Source organism: Notamacropus eugenii, chromosome 1 (assembly GCF_028372415.1).
Source record: "Notamacropus eugenii isolate mMacEug1 chromosome 1, mMacEug1.pri_v2, whole genome shotgun sequence".
In the NCBI taxonomy this organism is placed as follows: Eukaryota; Metazoa; Chordata; class Mammalia; order Diprotodontia; family Macropodidae; genus Notamacropus; species Notamacropus eugenii.
In genome coordinates this window covers 424,010,187-424,023,056 of record NC_092872.1, presented here as the reverse complement: position 1 = coordinate 424,023,056, position 12,870 = coordinate 424,010,187, and the positions used below count along the sequence as shown (strand labels likewise).

Here is a 12,870-nt window from a genome sequence, read left to right as displayed (position 1 = left end):
TGCCCAATAAGGAAAGGATGAACTTTGACTATTGACTTGCATGATTTTCTAGGTGCATATCTTATTTAAGCTATGCAGGTAGGCAAAAATGGTGGGACTGTGCTTAGCTGAACTACCTTCAACTACCAGCAGAGCTAGGACTAAAAGTGGACAGGCTGTATAAAGCAAAACACAGTGTTGGGGGAAGATGTAGTGTGTGATGGCTTTTAACATATCATTATTAATTATTTTATTTGTTTTCAGTGTTCTACAGTCACTTCCATATATCTTAGATTTTTTCTCCTCCATCTCCTACCTTCCTCCCTCCTTCCCCACTTCCTCCCCAAGATGGCATGCAATCTTATATAGGTTCTACACATGCATTCCTATTAAATACATTTTCACCTTAGTCATGTTGAATAGAAGAATTAAAACAAATGAGAGAAACCATAAAACAAAACAAAACATAATACAAAAGAAAATGGTCTGCTTCATTCTGCGATCCAGTTCCATAGTTCTTTCTCTGAATGTGGAAGACATTTTGCCTCAAGAGTCCACTGGGAATGTTTTAGGTCCTGGAATTGCTATGAAGGACTAAGTCTACCAGAAAAATTCCTTGCACACTGCGGTTGTTGCTGTGTACAAAGTTCTCCTGGTTCTGTTCCTTTCACTCAGCATCAGTTCATATCAGTCCTTCCAGGTCTCTCTGAAGTCTTCCTGTTCATCATTTCTTATAGCACAATAGTACTCCATTACATTCATATACCACAACTTGTTCAACCATTCCCAAATTGATGGGCATCCCCTTGATTTCCGGGTTTTGGCCACCACATAGAGAGCTGCTATAAATATTTTTGTACATGTGGGACTCTCCCACTTTTACGATCTCTTTGGGATACAGTCCTAGAATCTATATTGCTGGGTCAAAGCATATGCACATTTTTGTAGCCCTTTGGGCATAGTTCCAAATTGCTCTCCAGAGTGGTTGGATCAGCTCACAGCTCCACCAACAATGAATTAGTGTTCCAATTCTCCCACATCTTCTCCAACATTTATCGTCTTCCTGATTTGTCATGTTAGCCAATCAGATAGATATGAACACATCTTTATTTTAAAGGCACATTTTTAATGGCTGAAAACTTTGTTCTCCTTGAGAGGCTGTAATTTATTTTCTAAGTCCCAGTGAAGGTTCAAAACCTTGGCTGACCAGGGCGGGGGTGAGGGATGGGGGAACGTATAAAAGTGGGATTTATTGAGAATTCTTTTTGTCTAATAAATGCCAGTCTATACAAATGAAGATTGAAATAGACTCTGTCAAGAGGCAAAATATGCTCAACCTGAGGTCAAAAGAGACCTGGCCTCAGACCCTGTCTCTGACAGCTTTACTGTGAAACCCTGAGCAGGTCACTTAACCACCCTAAACCTCAGTTCCTCATCTGTAAAATGGGAATACATAATTCCTGTAATCACAAATTTGTTGTGAAGACCAAAGGAGATGATTGTATGTGAAATGCTTTGCAAATCTTGAATAGCTCTGTAGTTATTTTCTGTTATCATTGTTGTCAGGAAGAGGTGGTAGAAGTTCAACATTCAGAACTTTGTTTAGGGTGTGCAAAAATCTTGCTCTGGTTGTCTTTACCAGGCAGGTGGTCTCACAGAGCCTTTCCAGACCCTCTTCTCCCCACCTTCCCCAGGCAAGATGTCTTGTTCAACAAATGCAAAGTAACTCAAATTTTGATGAATTGAAATAGAGTCTCCTAAGATAAGGCTTGTCTCCTCTGTTCAATTTTCTTATGCTCATCTCCATTTTGTTATAGTAGCACAGTGATGGAAGTAGTGCATTTTCAAGGAGTTAGTGGTAAATCTGGAATGGAGCAGTTTGTTATTTGCCTCCATTTTCCTCTGGTTGAAGGATAATGCTAACATTTATTTCTGCCCCTATCATCTCCTCTGACAGTTTTGCCTGGTGTCCTGTTGGTCATAACCCAGGGACTTGGCAAGGCAGCAACTTAGCCAGCAAGCCTGAAGTGTCAAGGGATCTTATACCAGCTCCCTGATTCATCATCCAATAAAGCCAGCATGCCCTTTCATTCTGATATGTACCACCTTTCACTTGAAAACCAAAAGAACCTTGCTGTAGAACCTTTAAGACTTCCTTTCCAACATTGTTATATAAGATGTCCACTGAATTACAGCAGTTGGGCAAGGAGGCAGAAATATTTTCCAGGGTAAGAGGCCAAGGTGCTGGCACCAATCTGTTAGTTTAATATAGACACATTCATCTTTGGAAAAATCCTTCCCACATTTTTAAAAAAGGTCACACAGTTCTAAATATAGCAGCATTGTGATACATTTTTTAAAGTCCCATTCATTGATTGTAATTGAGTAGTCATTCATTTCATGTTTAACTTGAGATTCTCAAGGATGGAAACAGATGCAGACTACAGGATTCACATTCCCTTAGAATCACCCATCAGAGCAATATCAAAATACAGTATTTCTGCATGTGCATGTACCTAGCTGCCTGTATATTTATATATATACATATATGTATGTATCTATTTCTATCTCCACATATGTATACACACTCACATACATCTTCAAAAGACAATTTCAGAATCACATAATCTGAGCAGAAAGAGATCTCTGAAACTGGATAGTCCAGCTCCTTCTTGAAGAATCCCCTCTGTAACTTACTTGACAAGTTTTTTATCCTTTTAAGACTTGCAATGAGGAGGAACCTACTGCCTCCCAAAGACAACCTGTTCTCCTTTTGGAGAACGATTTGTTAGAAAGTTTTTTCAGAACTAAGTCTCCTCGGGGTTTCTACTTACTGTTCTAGTTCTGTCCTCTGGGGCCAAGCAGAACAGATCTTATCCCTCTTTCACACAGCAGCCCTTCAAATACAGCCCTTGCTGACAGTTATGTTCCCTCTGAGTCTTGTGATTTCCAGGGCCCTTCACCACCCTGGTTGCCTTTGTGGATGGACATTCTCCAGCTTATCAGTTCCCTAAAATGTGGCGTCCAGAACTGAATCCAACACTCACGGTATGACCTGACCGGGGCAGAGTAGAGGGGGACTCTTGCCTCCCTCTGTCCTGTACATTGTCCCTCTCTTAATGCAGCTTAATTGCGTTAGCTTTTTGGGAATATTGATTCATGGAGGTTATAGTCCACTGACCTCCCATCCCTAGATCTTTTTTAGATAAGCTGCTTCCTAAGGACTTCACCTCTCCTCTGCAATTGATTTTTTGTTCCCCAGTGTAAACCTTGACATAGGTCATCATTAAACGCCATACTGTTAGACTTAGACCACATTCTAGGTTGTCAAGATCTTTTTGGATCTGGGTTGACCTTCACTTTGTTAGTTATCTCTCCTAGTTTTCTGTCATCTGAAAATCTGGTCTGGTAAGCTATGCCAACCATGCTTTTAGCCAATCTTGAGTAAAATACTACCCAGAGTCAGACATCTCTAGGGCACTCCACAAGATACCACCTTCCAAATTGGCATCAGACCATTAATGCCTACTCTTTAAGTCCAACCATTCAACCAGTTCTAAATCTGATTAACTGGATTATTGTCCAACTCATATCTTTTTGTTCTCCCCTCCTTCCATCTCTCCATTTTCCACAGTTCCATGGACTTTGAAGACCAAATCTTTGGGATTGATTTCTCTTTACCTTTGACACTGACTCATTACATCTTTGTAATAGAAAGTCACAAATGCTCCTCCCTAAAATGAAAGGTAGTCCCTACTCCCCGTCCTCTTTAGTTTTGTTAATTTAGTAATCGATGACTAATTCTCTGAGTGTATCCTAGTTCGGTCTGTTTAGTTAGGTACTCATTGGACCTAAGTGTTTCCCTTGAGTGTCTTGTTAGCACTGCCAATTCCGCCCCCCAGGAAAAAGCACTTTCTACTCTTTCCCTTCATCTTTTTGGAATTGTTGTACTATGGCAGAGAAGAGAAGTCAGCAAGCTTTTCTGCTTTTTAACATAAAATATCATTTGCCTTAGGTTCATAGGCAAATAGCTATTTTCAAGATTGCATTTTTGACCCTACTGCTTCATCAGAGGCTGCATTGACTTCATCCGGAATTTCTGAATGCTTAAAAAATGAGAAGTTTATTACCATGACCTATTTGTCAGCTGGGTTTCTTATTGATATAAAGTGCAGTAGATTAGAGCTTTTTATTTCTAATCATTTCTCTTAACCAATGAAATTGAATATAACGATGTATTTTTAAAATACCTGGAGGTAAATGACTAATTTTTAAAGACTGCAGTGGCTTTCAATGCATTTGGTAATTTACTAAATGAATTTCACTATAAGGGATAAATATGTAGTCTGCAAGGAATGTTTTTTAAATGTGTTTTATACATATGCCTGTTAAATTTGATCTTGTTAGTTTCTCTATCCAGTTCTCCACCACTTCAGTTATTCCTACTCACTTTGTGTCATCTTTTTGATAAATCTGTTGATCCATAGGCTCATGGAACTTAAAACTATCTTTAGATGGCCTAGTTCAACCCCTTTACCTTACAGATGAAAGAACTGAAGTCCGTAGAAGTTAAGTGAAATGTGAAATTCAAGATTACAGAAGTGGTGCTGTCTACATTGTCATCTGAACTATTAAGAAACACGATGGACAGGGCCAATAGAGAGCTTCTCTGAGTGCTCTGAGGAATCACATTCTATTTGTATTTCACTTATTTGTAGCTAGGTCTGATCTTTCATACTAAATGATAAACTCCATGGGACCAGGAAATCCATCACACTCATCTTTTTATCTCTCCTAGCATAGGACACTGGGCCTACTGATAGTGGGCACTTAAAAGTGATTTTTTGAATAAATGAACTTGAAGTTTATACCCAGTACCTGAATGGATTAATACCAACAGAGCTAACGAGACACAACCATCAATATTTCTACGTACATGCATTTTTAGTAAGAGACATGTTGTAGAAGGTGGTTCTACATACTTAAAATAGTCACTTCATGGGGAGAGGAAGGAGAAATAGGACTGTGCCCTGAAACTCTTGGCATTTTGAGAAATTTCAGAATAAATTTTCATTGGGAAGCTGGTTACTTCAAACATACTTGGAGCTGGTCTTTTGTCGTACCTTTAGCTTCCTTTTCATTTTGAGTCTAATGCTTTTTAGTTACTTAGAACACTTTTCCCCTATAATTAAGCTATCATTTGTCATATTAATCTCCTTAAAAGCTTGGCAATATCTTCTTAACAGTGTGTCTGTGCTTTACTGTAATCTGTATGTTATCATAGCATGGTCCAGTGATGTGATCTGCATTCTGGATCCAACCCACAATCAAGGCCAAACTTTGCTTGTCAGATTTAAGCTGTGGTGCTTGATTTACTCTGGCTGTGCTGCCAGACTTTATTTGGGCTCACCAGAGAGGTGGCCTTCCGAGAAACAGGGACCATCCTCTGATTGCTAACTGATGTTATGATGGCTAGAAGGTATGCCAGATGGCTAGGCTTGCTCTTCCAAATCACCTTATCCATGCATTGGCTTGGTAGGCCACACTGCTCTAGGACCTTCTGGCTTGTTACCTATCTAGATTCAGGGTTAAACAGTATTCAGATTTGGAATGGCCTGGATCAAAAAGCTCTGCACCCCAAATATTGCTCATTCCTGCACTTAGTGGTATGGCATTTTTATTAATTACCAAGAATATATGAAAAAACACATAGTTGCTAAGAAAAGACTTTAAATGCTGAAACCCAATATCAGTTATTAGTAAGAAGGAATGGCAACTAATGCATCTTCCACATAGCTAGTTCTGACCCTCCTATTTCCCTACTTACAAATTTTCAGTGATTTCCTGTTGCTTTTTGAATAGAACACAAATTTCTCTATTTGGCTGAGTAGATGGAGTGCTGGGCCTGGAGTCAGGAAGACCAGCGTTCAAATTCAGCTTCAGACACTAGCTATATAATGCTGGACAAGTCATTTATAACTTCTGTTGGCTTCAGTTCTCTCAGGTGTATAATGGGGATAATAATGGTACTTAGCTCTCAGGGTTGTTGTGAGGATCAAATGAGATATATTTTGAAGCACTTAGAATAATACCTTGCGCGTAGTAGGCCCTTAAATGCTTGTTTCTTTCCTTCCTAGCATTAAAAGTCTTGCCCATGATCTGGTTTTTCCCAGACTTCATTCAGATTACTCCCCCTTACACACTCTGGCCCACAGTCCCCTGCTCTCTATATGCCCATTCCCCTCTCCCATGCCTTTGTGCAGGCTGCACCCCCATGCCTGGAACGTACTCATTCACTTCTGTCTTTTAGAATCCCGTGTTTCCTTCAAAGTTTAGTTCACATACTGTATAGGGAGAATACAGTTCCTTACCATCTTAGAGTGTTATAGGTCTAAAGCTGGAAGGGGTTTCTGAGGCTTTCCAGCTCAGTCCCTTCATTTTAACAGAGGAGGAAACTATTAAGTGACTTGCCCAAGATCACATAGGTACGTGTTACAGACATCTTGGAATGAGGCAAAGGAGCTAGCACCAAATGTAAGTTTCATTCAGACCTCTGGGAACTTCATTATCAGGGACTTATTCCTGGCCAAATCTCCCATCTGCCCTGGTGTTGGAGTAAAAACAAATCTATCCTACCTTCTGCCATCACAGGAACTTGCAAGCCCAGTCAGATAGTTCTACTTCCACATCCAGTGGCTAGCAAGTTTCCACCTTTTTCTTTTCTAATCCCTGTAACACAGAGTTTCCACTTGTCTAGGCAAAAATCTCTTTGTCCTTTCTGGTACCTCTCCCTACTTGTTCATACCCATCAGCTTCCATGTTATCCTTCCTTATCCTTGGTCCATTTTGCCCTCAGTTTCCATTGTGCCCTCCCTGTTCCATCATTAACACATTTCTATTCATCTTACTCTTTCTAACTACACAGAAACCTGGTTCCCTCAGAAAACACTATGTTTTTAGCTCTCTCCTCTCCTTTCACTCTGCTGCATTCTATCAAGAGGAAGAGTAGGCCTACTTCTTGCTGCTCTTTGCCACTTCTCGCTCTGTTCTCATCACTCATCCATATTTCCTCCTTTGAGGTTCACTCCATACATCTCTCTCACCCTAGCTAGAGCCTTGTTGCTGTTATCTGCTAGCCATGAGAATTTTCCCTCTGTTTCTGAAGGATTTCAGCAGTCTTCTTTACTTCAGTATTTACCCTTACCCATCCTGGACCATCTCCAATCGTCCTGATCTATTTCTGACCACTGAACCCAGAGGCTCTGGAGGAGAAAGTAGAGGCTGGTGACTTTGCACAGCCCTTTCTCCCTCGCTTAAATCCAATTCACTTGCATGTCATGGCATCACCTCCCTGATGTCATGGTCTTCTTTGGGAATGAAGGGCAAATAGCAGCACGCTTATAATTGACAACTGCGGATAGTCATATTATCTTCTCAAGCATCCTGACCTCCCAGTTCATAACTTCTTCAGCTTTCATGACCTTCCCCTTCAGTTTCTCTCCATAAAGTGTTTTATCTCTATAAAACTCTGAAATTTGTTCTCTCTGATCACAATCTACTCACATCCTTCCATTTCTCATCAGTCTTCTGGTCTTTTGTAAACCTGTCCTTTGTTGGACATTTTTGGTCATCTGACCGTGGACAGGTTATTTAACCTCTTTCAGCCTCAGTTTACTCTTCCATAAAGTGGGGGTGATACTAATAGCACCTACTTCAGGTTTGTCATGAGGATCAAATGAAATAATAGTTGTAAAACTCTTTACAATGCCTTTAAAGCACTGTATAGATGCTAGCTATTATTATTTTTAAACATCTTGTAATAAACGGTAGCCTGCATTTGTGTAGCACTTTACATATGCTTATTTGTAACCCTGAGAAGCAGGTGCTGTAATCACCCCCATTTTGCAAATTAGGAAATAGACTAATAGAGGCAAAGCAACTGGCCTGGGCCACAGAGCCAGTACATGTCTGCGGTAGGATTTGAACTCAGGTCCAACTGTTCCTGTGCTCATTAGTCAAAACAGTAAATGCTTATTAAGCACCTGCTGTATTTCAGGCACTGTACCAAGCACTAGAGATACAAGAAGAGGTGAAGAATGGTCCCTGCCCCAAAGTGCTCACAATGTAATGGCACTCGCTGTGCCAGCTGTTACTGCAGTGTCGTCCACTCCACACTATCTCTCCCTTTTGTTCCCAGGCCATCGTTTCCTCCTTTTGCAGTCTTGACCCCCTTGTTAACCATACAGTGTATGTTCAACCATATACTGCCCTCTTCTTTCAGGTCCCTTGTTCTTGTCTGTTGCTGCCTGTGTTTTGATAAACTCCCTCCTGTCTCTTCTCTTGCCTGTCCTCCTTCACTCCTATACTCAAGCTGCTAAACCCTGATAGATGGACTCACACAACTGTGCTGACTGAGGCCCCTGAAAATGTGCTATCTAACCTCAACTCAGCTCCTCAGCTAATCTTTTTATTCTTCACTAATTAACTCCATCACACTACTCTCTGTGATTGAGCTGATCTAAACCTTCCTTTAGCTCCTACACCACCACCAGAGGACCTTGCCTGTGGCTTTAAAGAGAAAATAGAGGCTATTCTCAGGAGCTCCATCCATCTTCTCCCATATCCCACACCTTAAAATGCATTACTCATTCTCTCCTCCTTTGCTCTAGTTTCTAAAGGCTATCTGTGCCTTTGATGTCCCCCCTTCTTTTGAAGTAGAAGCTTGCCCCTTCTGTCTCTTCCATCCATCCCAAATTTTTTGTCTTTCCTTGTCTAATGGTCCTTTTATTGTTGCCTACAAACCTACCCAGGTCTTCCCCATCCTTAAAAACCCTTCACTTGACCCTACTATCCTTGTGCTTTCGGTCAATATTTTTTCATCACCCTCTACAGTGAAACTCTTGGCAGAAACCATTTGTACCTGTTGCCTTCACTACCTCTCCTCCCACTTGTTTCTCTGTCCTTTGTGGTCTGGCTTTCCATTCATTCAAATGAAACTGCTCTCCCCAAGACTACCACAGGTCTCGTAGTATAACTGTTCGCCTTTTCTCAGTGCTTACCCTGCGTCCCGTGCTTGCCACGTTTGACGCTATGGATTGGCCTCACTTCCTGAGTACTTTTTGCTTGACTTTTCTTCACATTGCTGTTGTGATTCTCTTCCTACCTGATTGTTCTTTTCTAGGCTTTTTGCTGATCGTTGCCTGTGTTCCTTCTCCTATCTGTAATTTCTCCCAGGTCTCTGTCCTAGGCCTGTCAACCCTCTGTAAACCTCTTCTCTTGGTGATCTTATCAGCACCGGTAACTTAAAAGGATTATCTCTATGCAGATAACTCCCCCATCTAACTCTCTGAAGCTCCAATTCCACTTTAGCTAACTGCCTTTTGGACCAGGTTCAATACCCACCTCTAATTCATATTTACTTGTGTGACTTTGGATAAGTCACTTAATCTTTCTGGGTCTCAGTTTCCTCATCTGTAAAAGGACAGGGTTGAACTAGATAGATAGCCTCTGAAATCCTTCCAGCCCTAGATCTAAAGTTGTGAATTGTCCCTTGGATGCCACCAACAGAATTTTCAAATTAGAACTCATTATCTTCTCTCTTAAGTCTTTCAAATACTTCCCCTCCCCCCCAGCCCTTTTGAAGGCATCACCATTTTTTTCCAGTAAATACAGACCCACAGCCTTGGAATCATCCTTAATTTTCTCTTTAACTGCCTACCCAATCTATCCCCACAATATAGCTCAAATTTATTTCCTCTGTGCTCGCACAGCCACCAGTCTATTTCAAGTCTTCATCACCTTTCACCAGGACTCTTGCAACAGTGTCCTAACTGGATTCCCAACTTCTCTCTCATCCATCAGCCACCTTGCTGCCCCCAAAACATGTGCATTAAATTTTATAAGGAAGTAACTGTTGCCTTTTGTGTCCTCATGGTATTTTGTTTTCTTCTGAGTATTTTAAAATGTTTTATCGATGTTCTTTTTGTCTTTTTTTGTATCACTGACACTAACCACTAACACTCAAACTTGTAACAAATAAGTATAGGCAAGTAAAACTAATCTACACTTTGTCCATGCCTGCAAATGTGTATCTCACTTTGCATCTCTGCCAAGAAGTGGGAAGCATGCTTCATCAACAGTGTTTTGAAGTCATGATTAGTCATTGAATGGATCATATTTAAGTCTTTCAGACTTGCTTTCCTTTACATTTTGTAGTCATTGTATAAAAGTCATTCTCCTGGTTCTGCTCTGTTCATTCTGCATCAGTTCATGATGTCTTTCCAGGTTTTCTCTGAATCTGACAATATACCTTTCCAGGGTTATTTCACCATTCTTTCATACACTCTATGTTCTAAACACACTTGGGTATTTGTTGTTCCCCAAATGGTGCACTCCACCTTGTGCCTTAGACATTCTCAGCCCAGGCACCACATCTTGCACAAAGCCTTACCTGAGACCCCTCCGTAGATAATCATGTATATACTTATCTGTTTAAATGTTGTTTTCCCTTTGTAGAGTATCTAAGCTGAGGGCTCTAACAGTTTTTCATTTTATATTTATGTCTCTGGAGCCCAGCTTTTGTGCCTTTGGTATAGCCAGGAGTTTAATAAATGCTTTGTTGCTTTGGATTAATCTCTCTAGTTGTCACTTTCCCTTTCTTGAGGAAAAAAAACAAACAAAAAAAGCTTGGTATTTACTTTTGTCTCCACCTCATTTGGCTGCAAGCTTCACCCTTGAGGGTGTGGAACTGTTTCACCTTCTATGTGTTTTTCTTCTCCCACCACCATGCCTTATTATTCGTGGAAAGTGCTTAATAAATGTTTATTGGATTGTTGATCTGTACTAGTGTGAATTAAATGTAGCCATCTGCATCTTTAAATCTTGGATTGCAAACTGTCTGGTGCCATCCATTCTGATGGCAAGTCAGCACAGGATTTAAAAGCTGTTCAGTAAATGCTGTAGCAAGCATCGCTTCCTTCACCTTCTGCCTGCATTAAGAAGTATGTCATTGTTTCTGTAACTGATGTATTTCCTACCTTTTCCAACACTTTATTACTTTTTGACTTTTTTATTTTCACGTATTTTGTTGGTTTTTATTTTCCTGTTTAAATTAAGTTTTTAGTGATGCCTTTTGGGTTTTGATTTGGTTTGGTTTTTACTGTTTTTCTTTTTTAGATATGCCAGTCATTCTGCTTATATATGCTATTGACACCTCAAGTTCAAACCTCTTTGTAACAAAGGGAAACACTAAGACTGTTTTTGAGTAAAGTTTACTTATTTGGGGGAAAATAGGTAGCCCCAGAAGTTTGGATTTCTCAAAAGACACAGATAGCTGAGCCATCTGTCATTAAATGGTTCTTCTTTTGAATTTTAATGGCTGGGATAAGGGATAACAAAGTAAGCTAGGTGTAAAAGAAGAGTGGAGGGCCAGTACCACATTCCCTAGAGGCTTCCTTTTGCCTGATGTGTAGGTTACATGCTTCAGATAGAGCAAGCCTGTGTCTTGTTTAGCTTCTTGGGAAATTATGCATAAACACTGTCAGGCAAACTTAATGCTGTCTTTGTGATTCTTAAGCTGTCCTGGGTAACAATCTAGCCAGTATAAGTAAGGCAGGCAAGCGGGCCAGAGCTAATGACTTCCCTTGACTGACTCATCTCCTCCTCTGCTTGCAGATTCTCACAAACACAAAGATAAACACAAAGATCGAGAACACCGACACAAAGAGCACAAGAAGGACAAGGAAAAAGACCGGGAAAAGTCCAAGCACAGTAATAGGTAAGAGTGTCTTTGTCAGTAAGTGCAACACTGTTTAGATAATTGGTTGGCAAGATCTTAGCTTACACCAGTGCTAATTTCATTAGAATTTTAGGTAGTGCTGTTGTAAAATAAGCAGAGTTCTGTTTTGTTCTCAGCTATCCCTTTACTCTGGAAGGCTGGTTAAGATGACCACGATAAGATTTCTGTTTTGGTAGCACATAGTGAGCCCTGAATAAATGTTGTTACTGCCTATTTGGAATAGGAGTGGTCTTATCTAACAGTACCAAGCCGTTGCCTATGATGTCAATTTCCTGAACTGTGGACATATATGCTATGAAATCTTTACCTTTCCCAAAGAACGTATGTTCATTGTAACGTTCAAGATGAACAGTTCTTTGAAAACAACAGATCTAACTGATCTTCCAGGAACCCTGAATATTTTGCCTTTGAAATGTCATTTGATTTTGGGCCATGGAAGGATTGGATCTTTCCTGGTCCTACACACTCTAGAATAGAGGAAATTAAACATCAAAAAGGATATTGCTTAATCTGACTACCATTGACACACTGATAGAGAAATTGAGGCTGTAGCTGAGCTTTGGAATCAAAGTTCCCACCAGTAATAGGAAAACATTAGAACAGGAGTTAAAAGACTTGGGCTCTGTTTTTCATTGTATTTTTTTTTACATAGTAGGCTCTTAGTAAATTCCTTGAGCAGTGAGAGATTGCTTTCCCTCTCTTAAAATTCCCCAGATCTACTTAAATGTGATGGAGATGTCTTGAGGGCAGGAACAGTTTTACTTTTGTGGTGACTTCTCTGTGTTCTCAAGTGATTGTTTCCTCTATTTGTTATATGACATAAGATCTGAAATAGAACTGCTGCAGGGTAAAGGTCTCATTGTTAGAAAGAGAGACTGATGCTTTTAAAACTGGATTTAAAGGCTAATGAAAAGGAAGCCCAGTGGTCTTTTCTCCCTCTTCATCCTTCTTGACTTCTCTAAAGGCTTTAGTTCTGTTGATCATGCTCCTCTCCTCTCTAGGTTTTAATAACATTGTTCCTTCCTTCTCTCTATTATATCCTTCTCAGTCTCCTTTACTGGATTTTTATCCAGTCCACAGCCACTAATCATGGA

The 12,870-nt window shown here is 40.2% G+C and overlaps 1 protein-coding gene across 1 annotated transcript in view; it reads left to right on the top strand.

Moving 5' to 3' along the window:
* TOP1 (DNA topoisomerase I) overlaps nt 1-12,870 on the top strand; it is a 117,851-nt gene that overhangs the window by 38,053 nt on the left and 66,928 nt on the right. Inside the window, exon 3 of the mRNA XM_072631491.1 lies at nt 11,653-11,755. Coding sequence (XP_072487592.1) covers nt 11,653-11,755 — 103 coding nt within the window. The remainder of the gene's footprint in view (nt 1-11,652; nt 11,756-12,870) is intronic.